This window comes from Eubalaena glacialis, chromosome 11, assembly GCF_028564815.1.
Source record: "Eubalaena glacialis isolate mEubGla1 chromosome 11, mEubGla1.1.hap2.+ XY, whole genome shotgun sequence".
Lineage (NCBI taxonomy): Eukaryota > Metazoa > Chordata > Mammalia > Artiodactyla > Balaenidae > Eubalaena > Eubalaena glacialis.
Genome location: NC_083726.1, coordinates 44,157,066 through 44,176,416, shown reverse-complemented (window position 1 = coordinate 44,176,416; position 19,351 = coordinate 44,157,066). Strand labels below are relative to the sequence as shown.

The 19,351-nt window shown below is 39.0% G+C and overlaps 1 protein-coding gene across 2 annotated transcripts in view; it reads right to left on the bottom strand.

Annotated features, from left to right (window-relative positions):
• KCNC2 (potassium voltage-gated channel subfamily C member 2) overlaps nucleotides 1-19,056 on the bottom strand; it is a 199,969-nt gene extending 180,913 nt beyond the window's left edge. The window contains exons 1-2 of one of the 2 annotated variants that reach the window (XM_061205045.1): nucleotides 18,771-19,056; nucleotides 16,916-17,615 (exon numbers count right to left, since the gene is read on the bottom strand). In XM_061205045.1, the coding sequence (XP_061061028.1) occupies nucleotides 16,916-17,596 (681 nt within the window). In that variant the 5' untranslated portion in view covers nucleotides 17,597-17,615; nucleotides 18,771-19,056. Of the gene's footprint in view, nucleotides 1-16,915; nucleotides 17,616-18,104; nucleotides 18,364-18,770 lie in introns of those variants that run through there. The other variant, XM_061205044.1, reaches the window with a different exon arrangement.
• Between the last annotated feature and the right edge of the window lie 295 nt (nucleotides 19,057-19,351).

The window sequence follows — 19,351 nt, the reverse complement described above, 5'->3', positions numbered from 1 at the left end:
CAACAAGCATTTGAAAGATGCCACCAATTATTAGACTAAAGATTTTGCACATCAGCCTGCTCTCAAGCTTCATATAATAATAGTTACCATTTACAGAAGGCTTACTTTATGTTAGGTATTCTGCTACACACATTAAATGCAGTATCTCATTTAGTTCTCATATCATTTAATCCTCATAATACCCATCTTATGAGGAGGTTCTTTTACAAATAATGAGACAAAATCTTAAAGAAGTTAATTATATCATCCAAGGTCATGCAACTAGTATGTCGTAGGGCCATATCCAAATCCAGCTCTGTCTGATGCCAAGATCTCTACTCTTAGCCATCACAATATGCTGCCTCTTAAGAGAGGTTATGCTACAACATAAATGGATTAGGAGGAAATTCAGGACAATTCTGAATCTTGGCTGCAGAATACCAAGAAAACTGGAGACTAAGGGTGGAAGTAGAAGTGGAACTTGCAGCAAGAGATGTCCTTCTTGGGGCCAAGATTTGTTTAGTGCTCCTGCCTGTGCTTATAGCACAGGGAATTTCCCTATTCTCTTTTTTCTTCTACTTTCATTATTTCTAAATATGAGACAGAAACCGCAGATTTTAGTAATCAAAATTGTGTATCCAAAAATTCCAAACGTAGCCAAGATAATTTTCATAGGTCAATGCAACAGAAAGACATCCTCAGATCTATGAATACCCACAAAAATATATCATACTCAACTCATTCTTCAAAAATAAATTTTAAAATATATAGCATATCACAAAGAAGTGTTTCCAAATTGACTCAAAAATGAGAAATAATGACAGAAAGTAATAGTGGTAATTTTTTAAACAGGTACAAATATATCTGAAAATTATGACCATAAATATAGTTACCAGTTATATACATAAAAAATAAAAATAAAAAATAAAAAAATAAAAGATATATTAATTATAAAATGAATTATTGTTTACATATATGGCATATCCACAAAACTTAAAACAATAAACTGAAATACTATATCTATCAATAAGGATTCAGTAAGATAACTATACATATGATTAATATACTAAAAGTAGTAGCTTACTCATATGCCATCAATAACTAGTTAAAATGTAATGGATAGCAAGATCCCATTCACAATACCAACTAAACATAAAATATATAGTGTAATACTTGAAGTAAACACATAGGACATATATGAAGTAAACGATAAAATTCTTTTTTGAGATGTAAAACCAGATTTGAATAAAATCCGAAGGTACTGTGTTCCTGATTACAAAGATTAAATATTGGATAAAAAAACTCTCTATACCCCTATGGCTAAAATTATCTTAGAAGAAATAAAAATAAAATAATTATACTAAATTTCTAATAGCCTTTGGGGGACAAAAGGGCTATTTTCTTTTTTCGTATATTATATACTCCCTTAATTGTCCATAATAAGAACATTTACTTTTATGATTTAAGACTATTTTTTATTTAAAAAATAAATAAACTACAATGACCCCTTATCTTAAAAACATAAATCTATCCTAAAATTATTCCATTTTGAATACTATGATTTATTTTATAATTTTTATTTTATCTACTATCTCACAATGGTTTTTCCTAAAAACAATACAGTTTTACTTGATCTCTATAATATATACAATGTATTTGTATAAATGAAGGCTTTTCTCATTCCTTCTATTTGCATGACCACTATAATGTATATATGTTTCTTTAAATGTCTTTCTCAGTCTTCATATTCGCCACAATTTAGAGAGAATATCTGAGCATAATTAGGTTTTAGATGTAATGGTCTTCATTACTGCACTGGTTTGATAAAGTGTATTCTAGGTAGCATGAGGAAAAAGTCACCTTTGGATATTTCCATTATATTAAATGAAATGAGATAACAATACTGTGATGAATAAGAATCTTTTTTTTTTTTTCTGCTCTCCTTGTCTAATTTTCTTGCTGCTACAACATTCAGTGTCTTTTCTTAGAACACAGCACCCTTCACTGAAGGCCCCGTTTCCATGTAATAAGCAGGACAATCAGTGCCATCTATTATCGTCAGTCAGATGTTTCTCTATAAAATAAGGACTAAGCACTTGGTCCCATTGGCAATGTCTCTGTGTAAAAAGTTAAAGCACACTAACATGTAAACATTATTTCAGCTTGATGCTGTTACTTTATTGGGGAACTTTAAGTACCACAAACATCTGTTTAACCATCAAAGTTCATGTTCTTACAAATGTATTTTCAGTGGGCAGATGATAAATTAAAGTGTCACTGTTCTGCAAGTGATAATTTTCTAGGATTTTGTATTAATGTTAGTCTAACAAGCTTCTTATAGCAATGATAAAGTCACACACTATACGTCAGCTTTGAATTTCTTCACTAGGATTATATATTTGGGGACCAGAATAGACAAAAAGTAGATAAAGAAGGTGGGCCCAAAGAAGGTAAGAAGAAACAATGACTTTGTAGGGAAGAATCATAGAGGAATACATCCTTGTAGACAAGAGAACTAATGGAATTGTTCATATGGTAATAAAAACCCACTGAGAAAACTACCAGACACTGTGCATTACCCTGGAGAACAACAACAAGAACGGAATGGTGCCCCTACGCAGAAGTTCATAACTAGTACGGGCAAGAAGCCTATATACATACAATCAAATTCTAGTGGAAGATAGTATACCTCATCTCCTTGGCCAAGTCTCATTAAAAATGATGAACAAATATCACAGGGATAGAAAACAGGAAACATTGCTATCACTGACCCAGAAATACTAAGATATAAAGCAAACAGAATTGAACTAATCGAGATGCAGATTCAGGGGAGAGGGAGAATGGAATTCAATACAGGTGCAAGAGAAAGCTTTTCTGGGAGTTGGTCCAATTCTTCCCAAAGAGATCCAGAAGCCAGAGAAACCTCAAACTCAGAGGCAACGGGCCCTAAGACAAGGAGCTGGCTGTGGGACAACTCCTTGGAAGTTCCCGAATTACTTTAGTGGCTGGCTACAGAATTTTCCCTCAGGATATAGCCAGCAAGAATAGCTCTCTAAATTATGTAGAGAATCAACAGAAGAGAAGACAGTTTCTATTAGGTGTGTTGGTGTGATAGAGAAAAGTAAAGTAAACTTCTTAGTACCTCAGATTTCCTCAAAGAGCATGGAGAAAAAGAAAAGAGAAAGGTCACTCTGCATTAACTGAAATTCACTAAATTCCTTTCCCCAAATACAGCTTCCTTTCTTAGACCTTGAGAGGATCCCTAGTTTGCCCACCTGCTCCTCCCTACCCACCCTGAAGGGAATTCTTTGTTTCTGCATGATCCTGCCTATCTACCCACATAACACTATAATCACCCCCACTCTCTTTCAAAGGAAAAGATATTTCAAGAAAATAAATACTATAAAAAAGAACAAAGGTGAAAAAATAGAAAAAAAAATACCCATACAGGGACCAGAGTTAATACCAGAAATGAGTCAGAACTTTAAAAATTGTCTAACTAGTATCTTCACAGAGATTCCTGAAGACACTGTAGCCATTAACTGAGAACATACTGAAATGGAAAAGGAGAAGTCAGAAAACAAATGATTTATTGGATACTACAAAAATGTTGCCCAAATGGAAAAGTCAGTGTACTGGGTTAAATGGTATCTACCCACATGCATGTTCACCCCAAACCTCAGAATGTCCTTATTTTGAAATAGCATCTTTGCAGAGGTATTGTAATTAGTTAAATTAAGATGCGGTCATACTGGGTTATTATGGGCTATAATCCAAAAATTGGTGTCTTTATAAGAAGAGAAAACTGACAGAGACACACAGGGAAGATCAGCTTGTGAAAAGGGTGGCAGAGATTGGAGTGACGTGTCTACAAACCGAGGAACATCAAAGATTGCCAGCAACCACCAGAAGCTAGGAGAGAGCCATGGAGCAGATTTTTCCCTCAAAACCTTCAGAAGAAACCAATCCTGCTGAGACCTGGATTTCAGACTCCTAGCCTCCAGAACTATAAGAGAATAAAGTTTTGTTGTTTCAAGACATCAAGTTTGTGGTAGTTTGCTACAACAACTCAGAGAAACTAATACAGCCAGTTAAATGCTGTAATACTGTATCTACAAAGTGATATAGAAACTCAGAGGAAGAAATGAACTGCTTTTGAGAGAGTTTAGAAGGTGTCAAGTAAGACTTGATAATTATACAGGCTATTGAAAGATGATTGAATCAACCTGTTAAATCGAGGAGGAGAAAGTATTCTAGGCTGTGAAGACAGTGTACACAAATGTACAACAATACGAATGCATCTCGTATTCAGGAATGGCAAAGCATGCAGTCTGACTGGTAGAGCTGTGAGGGCTATTATTACATTTATAGATGATGGGCAGATTCTGGAGAGCCAAGCTAAGGAAAATATAGTTTAATATGTAGTCAACGGAAAGGGATAACAAGGTTGTAAGCCAGAAAATAGCATGGTACATTAATGCTTTAAAAGGAATTACTCTGCCTTGGATCTGAACACACCATCTTCTTCCCAGTTTAACTCCTTTGGTGCCTGTTTTCATTTTTGTTTTTCTTCCTCACTACCTTTGCTCCTTCCTGGACTTTTATCTAAAGGAAATATTTATTTAAAGCAATTTTCCAAAGAGTATTTTAAAGCCACAGAATCTTATTGGTATTTTTTAAATCCCCAGTTCACTTTAAGCTTCTAGCTTTGGAGTCTACATGAGCTACTATATTGAACTAGTCATTTCCATTTCATAGAAATTATGCAAAAATTAATATTATTTTCTTGGGCTTTAAACCAAAAAAGCTGACATTTCTTGTAGAGAGGACTTCTTACTCCTCACCACCTTTTTATGGTGGTGAATTACTGCAACCAAAAAATTTAAGGGGCATACTCTGCATCTAATTTCACAACTATAAAATCTATGAAATAGCTATTAATAATCGAGTAATTGGTACTGAAGTATAAAAGATAAATCACAAAACATAATACAAAATATTATAGTGTTAAATCCCATGAAAGAATAACTACTGATTTCTCAAATCATATAACCACTGACTCTTGAATTAGAAAAAAGTCATAAAGGTTGTCTTGTTCCATTGTGCAAACAGAAACTAGGGAGACATTCTTGACTTCTCTCTCTGCCTCATTCATTGCATGTAATTAATACACAATTCCACTTTAACTATTTTCATTTTACTTCATCCCTCTGGCCACTGTTTTAATTAAGATCACGGGTATCTCTTACCTGGATTACTGCAATAACATGCTAAACTGTAGCTCTTCTGAGAAACTTGTACTCATTTTCCCCAGACCAATCCCCTCTTCAAGTATAAAGGTTTCAGAATAATATTCCCAATTACAAATATGCATGCCATTGCTCTGCTTAAAATCCTTCAAAAGCACCCCACTACCACCAGAGGAAGACCAGACCTTCTCAACAGAGCTTACGAAGCCTCTGGATCCAACCTCAGCTTCTGTCTCCTGCCCTATCTCCGCATCCCTAACGCAGTGCTGTAGCTGTCCTGAATTACTTACAGTATCTTGCACAGGCCTTGCCTTCTTTCCCTTTTAGGACTTTGTTTCAGCTCTTCTCTCTAAAAAGTCTGGCTATTTCCTCCTCTTCATCTTCTGGTACCAACAGAGGCATATTTCCTCCAGGAAGTCTTTTTCCCACCTTGGCAAGACTACGTTAACTTCTACTGAAGTTCTCCTGACATTGCACTATCATTTCCCTTCTGTTCTCTTCCAGGACACCACAACTCCTTAAAGGCAGGAAATATGCCTTTACCTTGACACTCGTAAAATGCCTGGTATATAATACATACATGTTAGATATTGTTCTAATTAATCACCCTTTATTCATTAGGGATAGAATTACTCCTACAATTTTCCGGACAGTAATCCAATACCCATATGAAAAATCTCAGGAACGGACAATTTATTTTTTTATGAACATTCTAAATGCTAGAAAGTTCCCTTAAGGTGGGCTATTGCAACCACGCTAACCCCCAAAATAAGCAATGCTTGTCGTAAAGAATAGTGATGATGATGACGATGATGATAATAATATTACAGCTAAAATTTAGAGAACCAGGCACTACGCTGGCTTCTGAACAAGACTATGCTCAATCCACCCTTTTAACAATTCCTTGAGTCAGATACAATTATTATCTCCCCAGTCCAGATGAAAAGAGGGAGGCTTTAAGAAGCAACTTTGTGAAAGTTATACAGCAAGCAAGTGGTACAGTCAGGATTCGAACTCAGCCAACTCAGTTTTAATTCACTCCACTTCACTTCGCATTAATTCACTCCCATCTCAAAACCAACTGTCAGCTAGTCCTTCAACTCTTTGCCCTGAAAAAGAGCTGTAGTAAAAATGATATTAATAATAATAATAAAATTAAAAAATAAAAACCTAGCTAACTTTGTTTTAAACTAGTCTCCGAGTTCATCTGTCCATGGAACTCTTTTGAGGGGCAACAACATCTGTTAACACCCTGAAGAGCTGCAGATCTAGAAAACACATTTTGATACTGGTCCAAGCATGATTATTATCTTAATTCATTGTTAAATTGTATTTGCTTTGGCAGCAGTCACATCACAGTCCTGTCATGTACTGGGTCAGTAGCCAACTACAACCCCAAAGATGTTCATCTGATCTGAATCCTATCCAAATCCTACTGCAGTGAGACCTGGGAAGTAAAAATTTTAGTCATCATCTTAAATTATTCCTATCTAAGTTTCAGAAGCACTATTTTGGAATAAACTGAGATAACAGTGTTTATTCCTGCCCTGGACTGAATATCCATCTCACTAGAAAATCTCATTTATAAGCCCAGAAGCCCTCTCTTCCTCTGAAGCCTGTTCTCCTGCCTTCTGATCCTGTTATTGCCCCATATAACATGGCATGGTATTCTCTGTCAAACTTCCATGTTTGCACACTACTCTGTTAACCTAATCCTTGATTGCTGGAAAAAACTTTATCTCTTGCGCATTAACTAAAATCTCATCTCCTCTGTATAGGAGAGTGGGTCCCTCCCAAATCTGTGTGTCCACACTATACCAATATCTCTATTATAGTGTTAATGCATTATATTGTAACTATGGACATACAGTTGTTCTTTTCCAATAGAATACAAGCATCTTGAAGGTAAATGCCAAATTTTAACCCTTGCATTCTCAGTACTAACCTAGTTTTGGCCAATAGTTGAAGCTCAATAACTGTCAGCAGAGAGATTCAAAAGCATTTGAAAACTTTCATCTTTGATGCTTCCAGTTTGTTTAGCTGAGAAAAATGTACTAATACCTGGTGACAGCACACTACTTCATCAACCAAGTGATGCAAGCCAAGGTAGAGGAAACACAAAATGTTGTTGACAAAGAAACCTAGCAGTGAAGCACAAAGTCAAGTACTCAAAAGTAAAGTTACCAAGAAATCACCTATATAGAGAAATTTAAGATGAATTAAATCCATGATTAACACATAAATAGAAAAATGAATAAGTATTGAAAACAATCACTAAATTAAAAAAAAACTAAAGAACTGATAGTATGCACATGTTACAACTAAACATTGAGCACTGGACTCTCAGGAGAAGGTGAAACAACTAAAGAATCCTGTTTCTGAATTAAGACTAATCCATTTTGAATGTCATTGCAGCCTATTAGTACTTTAAAATATATTTGATTTCATTAATTTGCATGAATTTTATATCCCTAGCATTGTACTCCAAATATCAAAGCACAGTCAACACCATTTTGAACCTAGGAATTAAGCATAAGCTCACAAATGTTTCTCCATCATGATACAAATATGATGGTTGTTCAACTTTGATGCACCCACTAATCATTTTATGTGACCCTCATAGGTCACTCAGGCCTGATAATAAAGTTCCAGCTAAAAAAAAAAAAAATGCTACTTGCTACTTTAGATTCTGTTTGCACAAAAAAAGGGCCAGCTAAATCTCTGTTCTGTCCATTTCCTACTCAATTTATATGAAAGATGGGTTTCATTAAGCGTATTTTAATAATTTTCATAATTGCCCTCTCGCTGTTCACCCCAAGAGAGAAGCAGGACAATTTAAACAGTAAATCAAACTATAATGATGCATTGTTCTGTTTTCCTAAATATCAATTTTATCCAAATTAATATATTGGGTTGGCCAAAAAGTTAGTTCGGGTTTTTCCATAACATCTTACTGAAAAATCCGAATGAACTTTTTGGCCAACCCAATAGTAAGGAAGCTTCCTCTTGCTATGATTACTTTGCCATTGTTTCCAATACAGTTATTACACAATATTCACTTTTAGCAAATGGCATTTTATCCTTAATCAATAAACAGAAAAATAAGCAACCCTATACCTGAATTTCTGTTGTATAATTTACAAACACAGATACAAAATTTACAGCAATTCTGAATAATCTCTGTCCCTTTCATTAAGCCCAATCTGACAAACTACTCAATGAATAATGTTATATTCATCCAAACTGTTTTTGCTTAAACATAATTCATAAACATGTTGTCTTAAATTTAGAATTAACAATATTATTTGGATATCATGACAATATTATCTAGGATCACTTTATTTTATAAAAAAAATTTTTGCATTTTATCATTTAGTGAATAACTTTCAAATTCTGGACAAAGTATTGGTGTAAAATAAGAGAATGTCTGTGGTCAAAAGGTGGCATATTTTCGTCACTTGGACTTTCTCCATGGAGACAACTCAAAGGAGAACACCTTCCATTGCTAAGACTAAATCACAGATCACTTGCCAAGAAGGGCTATCTTGACCTTTGCTCCAGTTTTTAAAGATATCAGCAACGTTGTCAGATACATAAAGAATGGTAAAGCTCCAAGATCTGATAGCAAACCCACCAGAGTATTCAAACAGAAAATGAAGATGACACTGAGGTGTCTGCATAGGATTTTCTTAATACATGAACACTGAGGAAATGTCAGATTACAAAGATGTCTCTATCATTATGAGCTTTCAGAAGAAAAGGTCAGTCAAGTAACCATAGCAATTATGGAGTACTTTTTCCCCAATATTACCAGAAACTTCTTCTGTTTTGATTCCTATAAAATGCATTCTTTCAAACACTCCCAAAATTATAATGCTGCTTTACATCCCACCACGGGGAAGGAAACACCACCTTTGGCTGTCTACTAAAAAAAAGGTTGAAGGAAAAGTTTTTCTGTCCTGTATTTGCTGACCTCAAACAATATATAATCTCATTTTCAGATCTTAAAAACCACTCCAAGTATCTTTCACTCTAATTTACCAGTTATTCCTGTGTAAAGCCAACCATGATCTGGTTAATTACATGTGAGAAGAGAATGTTCTATGAAACACATTAACCACCCCCAATAGGTTGAACTAGGGTTGCATTTAAAAATTCCAAAGGCAATAAGTCCAATAAAAGTAGAAAAACATATTACAAAAGACACACACACACATACAGGGATATAGGGAAAAAATAGGAGGTAAGTGCACAGGCAGGTTAGTTTTGAGGCTTTAAAGGTAGTAGAGCAGTTAAGATATAGAACTGGTAGAGAAGGCAGCAATGGAAGGATTCATCTGGAGGGGATCTGGAAATAGAGAGAATATCTAAAACAGTGACAATTTCCCTGCTATTGATGAACAGGACATGGAAGAGGACAGACCCTACCCCAACTGTTCCTAACATTCTTACTGCTTCCCAAAATCTAAAATCTGTGCACCTAATGTTAAACCCAACCCAGACTAAGCAATCAAGATTGAATGCGAAGAGCGCCAGGAGTCAGAAGATCTAAACTCTAGCCCTGCTACTGCCACTAACTAGCCAAGGCTATGAACAAGCCAGCTGCTTTTTCTGTGAGTTGAGGTAATTGTGTCAGGTGATCACCAGTTTCCTTCCAATTCTAAGTCTCATGCACACTAGAAGTCTGTTATACATACCAATCTCATTCCAAGAGTATATATTTTATATATATATATATAAATATACACATGCACACACACAAATTAATATTCTCAATCAAAACTTTAAGCCATATTCCCATGAGTCTCTTCCTTCATTTATCCATATAAAAATTTTATAAACATATACAAACATATACAAACCCTGAGTGTGTATCTACAGTATGACAGTGAATATATCTTTTTATGTAAATATGTATATACTGAAATAGAAAAACTATTTTTTCTCAAAAGAGAAATATGGTGTCCTATATAATACATACTTATATTTCTCTTGAAATAGTCTTCATTAATGAGTACATTAAAATACAAGCTTATGAAGTGTGCTAGACAGCATACCATTCTCTATGCTTACTCTGATAGAATGAGCTGTGAAAGAGATTAGGACTAAATAATTTGACACTATTTTGTAAACACTTCAGTGTGTTAGGCATATCTGTAAATCCTCAAGTGAATAAGACTTTCCCTTCTGTATAAGATACGGGAAGGGGAAAAGGCTGGTGTCTTTGACAAGGCACTTTTCAAATGGAAATAAAACAGAGATTATCTAATCAGTTATCCTTGTGGGTGGATGGGTATACACCTGCACTGAATCTTAGACTTAGGAAATGACAGAGCCGATCATCTTTATGGGTTTCATGACAGAGCCACAGCAAAATGATTTCCTGAGATCAATATGTGGTTGAGAGAAAGCTGTTTTCAATGGAAACAAGAAGCTAGGAGCTAACCTGTTTCTATGGTAACCAGAGCAGCAGCTACCCAACAGCTGTAGGGGAAAAAAAGGGCAGAAAGTTAAAATGCAGAAAACAAAAGAAATCCATACTAGTTTACCCTATTAGTGTGATGGTCCCTAGAGTACAATCAAAACCAGTGCAGACATACTGTTCCCCCCACCCAAGGGATTTTTAGCAATCACTATCCTTATTTTTCCTCCAAACCTCAAAATCTTAGAGCTGAAAAGAAGTTTGGATACTTATCTAGTCCAATGTGTCATCCCCATTTTTTTCTTTCAGAATAAGGCTGAAGGATATCAAAACTCAGGAAGATGAAGTAAATTCTTTAAGGTCACACAGCTAGTTGTGAAATCCAGGTTAGTGCCTAGGTCTCATGGATTCCAACTCAGGCATTTTTCCAATACTGTTTCCATATATTCTCTACTTCTAGTCTCTTCTCCTCCCAACACCCACATTTTAGTCACTTTCTGAGAAAATATTGACTACAGAGTATTCAAATCAATCACCACCCTTCAACCTATGAGAAAAGCAAAAAAGCAATGCTATCCTGTCATAAAAAAAAAATCTTGACTGCTCTTCCAAAAGAAAAGCCCTTCATACTTCAAAAAGAATTGAATTAAGTTTATATCATATATTGATGGTTATTGTTTAGATTATGTTGCCACTATATATTTCCTTATGGAGATCTGTGTTTATATTTTATCAGTCCTTTAGTGTCCTTTACTATTTCATTTAGATATACTTTAAAGGTTGCCATAATAAAAAGGATAAATGACTCAGAATTTGAAAAATATATGAGATCTGAAAACTGCATTTACTTTATTTGCAGTAGTAAAAATAAATAGTAATGATACATATTCCTAATGGGAAAGGTTGGCCTGCATTTCTTTATAAACCTACACATTTCCTTGTTCTCAGTTGCTTTGAAAATAATCTTCTTGACAGAGAAGAAAAATTTCCTTGACTCTCATTTAGTATTCTCAACTCAGGTCTACAAATGAGCTCTTGGGAAAACAAAACGGAAAATAGTCAAACCTAATCTGTCCAGCTATTCACCTTTGGCATGCCTAATGCCCCAGCAATGGATCAGATCACCTAGTTTGTGATCAAATACACTATTGAAAATACAATTCTATTAGAGTTACCTTTTTTTAAAATTATATGTTGAATGAGGCACTCTCTGCTCTTATCCAATGTTCAGAATATAAGAATAAAATTAATTTGTGAACTACACAATTAGTGGCCTGGAAAAGGTCAAAGGACACTTAGATGTTTATACAGCAAATGCAAACACACCAGACTATTACACCAGACTCTTTTTAGGGGCCTGAAGTTTGGATTTGCATTGTCATATGGTTGGTCATAACTTGTAATTAAAATGGAAGGGATGAAGACACTCGACCACACTGCAAATAATTCAGTTGTTTGGTATAAGTACATCCTTTACCATATTCTTCAATAATGTTGCAAAAAGAGAGTGTATAAATCACTTTGAAAAACAGAAAAATCAAGATTGAAAAAGCCTAACATTTTCACATAATAAAATAAAGACTAACAATACCTTAAGACCATCATTTCTTTTTTTTTTTTTGGCCACGCCCCGCAGCTTGTGGGATGTTAGTTCCCCAACCAGGGATTGAACCCCGGGCCCTCTGCAGTGAAAGCACGGGCGTCTTAACCAGTGGACCGCCAGGGAATTCCTGAGACCATCATTTCTAGATGGAATATTTTCCTGCACATCTAGGCAATATTTCCATGTGAGATTTTTTTTTGAGGAAAACATCTATAATATTTCTGGAATTTTGTTTGTTGTTATTTTGTTGCATTTTTAATTGAATAGATAATGTTTTAGGAAATATTTTATTATAAATAGAGTGGCGAGCTTATTGAGGGCAAAGCACTATATCTTCTCATGCATTCCCAGTAGCTTACATAGTGTCTGGTACAGTGACTGCATAATCAGTATTCACTGACTGAATAAACATTCTAAAATTTTAATAATTAAGAACAATACTTTATAAACAAGCTATATTTGACCATTAATTCTTCTAACTGGAGCAAGGCTCACAAAACAAGAATTAATACATTTTCTTTCTTTAATCTTAACATATGACTCAAATTGTCTTTGCCTTATTATAATTTTTTTTAATTAAATGTTACACATAAAGCTAGCAAACAGCTACTTAGATAATTTCTTTCCTGTTTTGTTTTGTGCTTTGAGGTGGAGGAAAAAATGGCCCATAAAAAGTAAATTACATATTTGCAATTCTGAATCCAATTCTAGATATTTAAGTTTAAATTTGAATAGTTTTAAGGAGTATATTTTAGTAATGCTGTGGAAATAAAACAATTTAAAATACTAATAAAGTGTATATTTTCAAGATTATAAAAATGGTGGATTCACTATCATAATCCAAGTATAGTTCAGGATTATCTGCATATAGTGGTATATGGATAAAGGTCTGGAGAACATATACGAAGTGATCCAGACCCACACCAAAGAGCCAACATCTTAAATATGGTTCTATGGCAGTTTTTTTGTTTTGTTTTGTTTTTCTTTTCTAAAATTCTCTTTGAGAGTTTAAAAATAAAAAAAAGTCTATCAGGTAATCAAAGATATACATGCTGCCAAAGAAGGGCCACACTCTAGACCAGAACCTAATTCAATCACTTTCCCTCCTTCCCCCAAAAAATAAGTGAAAAGAAGAGGGAGAAGTAGAAACTTATAACCACTCTTAGCTCTGTAATCTTGGGAAAAATCATTTAAAATATTTTTATTCTAGTATTTTGCCCTTATATTATTTTTCAAACTTCTAAAAAATCTAGAAGTTCTATTAAAGAATTCCTGCTTGGTGCCTGTTCACTTACTATTATATGCCTTCATAGGAAAGCGCATACACGCTTCATTTCCTTCTAAAACTTAGACATTAAATTGGAAATATACAATGCAGAACATTTTTACAAAAACATCTATGCCTCCTTGCTTTTTACTATTTGTAAATATCACTCAGTGGCATCAACGGAATAATCTCACCTTTTCTTTCCTGATCTCATTTTCTGAACAACAGGTTTCCATGACAACATATTTAAATTTTTATAAATTTCTATTTTGGAATACTATTCTTAAGGATACAATTCATAAATGAAAACTATAAACTTATTTACCAAGTTAACCTGAACAATTTAGACCTCTCAAATATGTATTTACATCATAAATTAAAAGTAATAGAGGAGTGGGAAATGCCAACCAAAACAAAAGGCAAAAATACAATGTTGTAGAATTCAATGAATTATCCAGTTCCTATCACTCTTGTTTCAGTCTGCCACTTTAGATCATAAAAGTTAGAAATTAAACATGTCTATTATATAATTGAGCCAATCTCCTCAATGTTGGGAAAGGATAAGGACAATGTTGAAACAGGTATAACAAATTGAAAATAGAATTTGGACAGTTAAAATTGTTCATCTCAAGTATATCAATAAAAGATGAACTAATGTAAAATGAAAAGTAAGAGGGCTTATAAAAGTTAAATACTTCTATTAAGAATGAGACTTGTGGCAGTAAGACCACAGCTGAAACAAACCACTTGATAATTGATTTTATGTCTCCTAGAATCATGTCCATGCAAAATATAATTTCATCCAGTGACCTCCCAATGTAATTCTATTTATCAAATTAGTCAGATAACATTGTCTGTCAATCATCTGAACTAAAAGGGTCCATATAAAAATATTAAATCATATTTAAATAGAATGGTGACTTCTGAGTATTCTTCAGGCCACCCCTAATAATTTGAAAAGGGATTTTCTTGAAGACAAGTCCCACAAATGTTAGCCAATCTGAAAAAAAAGGAAAACATTACATATCAACTGGTCAATAAAAATGGAAAGTTAAAACAGGGTTCATTTTAAGAAAACTGGAATCCCATATTTGCACTCTAATGTTGGGAGATGCAGCCAAAGACCTGGAAAAAATATATATATATATACACATATGTCATAGATGACCTTTCAAAGTTAGAATTCTAGTGACTGTCCTATGCTGCATTAAATCTCAAGAGCAACACTATTTGCAGAGATTTCACAAGCCAGACAGTCAGTTATAATCAGTGGTTGTGGTGGAAAGGGCCTGGGGGGGATGTCATGAGACCTCCAGCATAATTTTGGCTCTGCTAATAACTCGCTGTATGACCTTGGCCCTCACTGAGCATCTGCAGTCTTCATTTTCCTCATCCACAAAATACAGGGTCCTCACAAGGTGACCTCAAAGAAATTTTCCAGGTCTATGATTCTCAGCTGAGTCTACTTCTAATGGCTCTTTGACCTTGTATTAATCTCTAATCTATCTGTGTTCTTTTTCTCACCTAAAAGGGATGCAGGTCAAATCCTTAATATTACTACAATGAAATCTTAGTAAGATTTTTAAAAAACTATTTTCAGTTTAATGGTCTAACCATTGACCAATAATCAATAGAATCAATTACCATAGCAATAATAAAAACTGAACGTCTTAAAGTTTTTGCTGTGCAACCCGGTCTACAATAAAATGTATTCTATTATTATGAGGAAAGATAATAAAACTTTCTGTCTTCTTTTATACCATATAAAATAAGAAAATTATAGGATGAGTCTGAAAACAAATGCAGATTATCTTTTTAGCTGCCAAGTGGAAAGAGCACTGTAGCACTCAGCTGGAATCCAAAACAACAGAGGTAAGGGTCATGAGTCCATGATTTAATTTAAATAAATAAATATGCACTTTTTTTTCCCCTGAATGCCAACTCATGCTGAATTTATAGAATGGTCTTAAAAGGAAGATTTCAGAGTTGAAGTTAGTAATTCTACATTCAAATATGAGAACATGGACATACTAGAATTTATGTATGCATTTAAATACCAGATCCCATAAAGTAGCAATGCTTTAAATTGTCTCTTTGATATTCTATTTCAAATTGAAAACAAAACATATCCTCAGAGTTCTAAAGTGGTATCAGAAGCACATCTTCTGACATGTTACCAGCTGCACAACATCTCAGATGCAGAGACTTCTGACATTCAGGGGAACACAATAATGAGGATGGAGCCTAAGTTAAGCTGGGAGAATTCCCATTCTCCCAAGGGGAATCTTTTCTGGGTGTCAGAAGCAAACCAGACACATGCAGTTACAAAGATTTAACTAAATACAGTACTCCGTTCTCACATATAATTAAAAACCATTCACATACTGTATAATTTTTGGTTATTTATATTTCTTTTCTTTCCTTTAGAACTAGAGAAACCATTATTAGTTACTTTTATAACCTCTTCATTGGGATTTTGAAGAATTAATCGCGGGTATCAAGGACTAAATTTAAACTGTCACTCAAGCTAAAAACTGAAAAGAAAAATTGAGGATGGGATCACAATCTATAGAGTATAATAAAGTTGCCTACAATCTAAATTACCCAGTCTTTAATTTAGAGACTCCCACTAAACCAGGATCACCAAAGTGACCAATTGGCGTTCAACCTGTAGAAAACACAGATACAGCACAAGGGGAAAGGCATCAGACTCCAAAATTCACTGTACAGGTGGGCTATCCCGTCAACTCACTGGGACAAGCAAACCCAGCACTGCTCTCTCTTGGAAGGAGACAGGCGCAAACAACATTCGGGAGATTTTCACAAAATGAACCTCCTGGCACACCCTCTCCCGGCCCAACCGCAGACATATATTCCATTTCTCCTCTACTGCCCTCAGATTAGATCCCTAATTGGAACCACTGCTCTGGGGGAGTCAGGTGTGCAGCAGTGTCAGGTCTCACAGGAAAGGTCAAATCGTGATGACCAGAAGGCCTGAAGGGCCATCCGAGCTAAAGAAAACGTTGGAACAAAAGAGTTAGAAAAAGAAACTCAACAGGAAGTGTGATAGTGGTTTCCGAACAAGGGTCCGGACAGACTCGCCCAGAGTAGCTGACATTTGCCCTTTTGGTCCCCTCTGCTGAAGTAAATCTCAGTTGCAGTTGAGAAGGAGAGGAGGGGGATGCTGGGGGGCGGGGGGCAGGAAGCAGGGAGGATCGGGGCCAGGGTCCCTGAGTTTACCCTGCACGGCAGGGGCCCCTCGCCTCCTGGTTAGGGAGCCCTGTTCTCTTCTCCCCCTGCCCCCATCCCAGAGGCCTCGGCGGAAAAGAACAGGAAGTGGCGGAAGGAGTTGGGAGAAGTTGGCGCAACAGGGAAGGGGGCGACTCTGGCCTTACCCTGGCGGCTCTGGACGAGTAGGGGTCCTCAAAGAGGGCCCACATACGGGGCTGCAGCCTTCTCCAGCGGCCGGACTTGCCGTCGGGGCCCCCCAGGCCCGCGGCGTCCTCGATGCCCAGCCTCTTGGCCGCCAGGTCCTCGTCGTCGCCGGGGTCGCCGCCGATGAGGTCGGGGGTCTCGAAGATGTCGAGCGCCTCTTCGGCGTCGCGGTGTTGCCGGTAAGTCATCCAGCAGCAGGGCTCCACGTCGGTCTCGTCGATGCCCCAGAAGGCCAGCTCCTCCTCGAACAGCGGCCCGCACACGTCGGCGGGGCAGTGCAGCTTGCCGGTGCGGTAGTAGTTGAGCACATAGGCGAAGACGCCCGGGTGCCGGTCGAAGAAGAACTCGCGGCTGCCCCGGGGGTGGTCGCCGCCACCGCGGGCGCTGCAGTTGCCCGCGCCGCCCTCGAAGCAGCCGCCCGGCCCGGGGGACAGCGGGGGCGGTCGCGGCGGCGGCGAGAGCGGAGGGGGCGACGGCTGCAGCTTGTCGCCCGCCGCCTTCAGGCAGTCGCCCTGGGGCTCGGAGGAGGCGAGAAGGGCCAGGCGCGTCCCGGGCAGGGTCTTGAGGGTGCTGCGGTAGGTTTCGTGCCGGGTGCCCCCGACATTGAGGATCACCCTCTCGTTGTTCTCGATCTTGCCCATCTCTGTGCCTTAGACATGACTGGGGGGAGGCGAACACAGCGCCAAGTTAAAGATCTCGGCCGGCGGAGCCGCGCTGTGACTCCCACCCCCACTCCCAGCCCGAGAGTCCCAAGATGCAGGGTTGGCAGAGAGGCGAGGGGCAAAGGGCCCTCCCAGGATGAGTCTGGCGCCCAGCCCTGTCCCCGCCTCAAGCATCATACCTTTCCCAGGTTTCTAGAGAACTGAGGAGATAGCAGTCCGAATCTTCCTTGACCTTCCTTGACACCTTTCACCCGCCTCACACCTTTCTCCCCCTGCTGTCTCCTTCGTCTTTTCACCCTTCACCCTCTCTGCCCTCTGTCCTCTCTCAAGTCTAACCTGTTCCCAGCCCCTAACTCTCCCCCTCTCTCTCTCCCCAAACCCCTTATCTTTCCCTCCTAAGTCCTCCCCTCCCCCTCTCCCCACCCCCGTCCTCTCCCCGTGCCCCGTCCCTTTCCTCCCTCATATTCCGAGACCCTCTCCCTCCTACCCTCTCCGGGAGGCTGTTCCCTTAGGCAGGTAGTTCCCTCTGCCCAGGCAACTTGGCAGTGTTGGGTGAGAGACCCCCAGGCTGGGCGGCGAGCCCCCACTAAACGCGAGCCCTCGGTGAACTCTGGACAGCCCGCTGTTGCCTGGCTCGCGGGGAGTGCCCCTTGCGCGACCTCTACTCCCCTTCCCGGGCCAGGCAAATAGACTGAACGCGGAAGTCAGAGCAAAAAAAACGTCCCCGCTGGTGCCTTTCACCAAGGAGACCTCTCCCAAATTTCCTGATCCAATTTCCTTTTCACATTACTGCTGTTGTTGAAATTATTATTACTTGGGAAAGGAAACGACTGACTAGGATCCATTTTGGGGAGCAGAAGTGATCAGTGCATCCCACCCCATCCCCCTTTCCCAAGAAAAACAAACGTCTTGCGGGCGGAGGGGTGCTTTCTAGGAGGAGCGAGGCCCGGGGAAAAGCTGCTGGAGGCACACCCCCTGCATCCCCGAGCTGGGAGTCCTGGCTGACAGTGTCCCCGTTTCTGATCTCCCAGCCACCTCTCCCCTGGGCTTCACCTCTCCAATCCTAGTGCGGAACGGAGCGGGGATGCCTGCCTTGCAGGGTCAGCACGCCCTTCCTGGCAAATCAGCCCCTTGCCCTCCCGCCTCTAGGTACCTTAACGAGACCGAGAGAAAAGTGGTTCTGCTATGGTGTTCGAGTGGACGAGGTGCTCCGGGCAGCCGGACGGAGTCCCGACACCCAGCCGAGCCGCCCCTCTCCAACGAGAAACTACTTGTTGGCGTTTTTCGGGTTCAGGTGGCTGGGCCGCTTCCTGTGGCGCTGGGCTCGCGGAGACAGCCCCCGCCGGCCGCGCGCCGCGCCGCCCGCCCTCATTGTGCGAGCTGCTGGGGGCTCGCTCCGCGCCGACCTCGGCGCCCAGAGTCACCATCGCGCGGGGCCGGGCGGACCATGGAGCTCGGGGCGGGTCCAGCCGACGCTCCGCGACCCCGCCGGGAGCCGGCAGAGCGGCCGGCCTTGGCTGCCGCAGAGCTGACCCGAGGTCCGGAGAGCTCACCCACTCGAAGGTGAGACCACCCGGCTCCGACTTGGACCTGCAGGTCTCGCTTCTCCCCGCTAAGCAGCCGCTGCTGGAGTTGTCCCTTCCCCGCCGCTCGCCGTCAGCCCCCGCCGCCAGAGCCCAGAGCTCGGGGAACGGTGGGTGGTGGGTGGTGGGTGGTGGGTGGACCTGGGGAAGC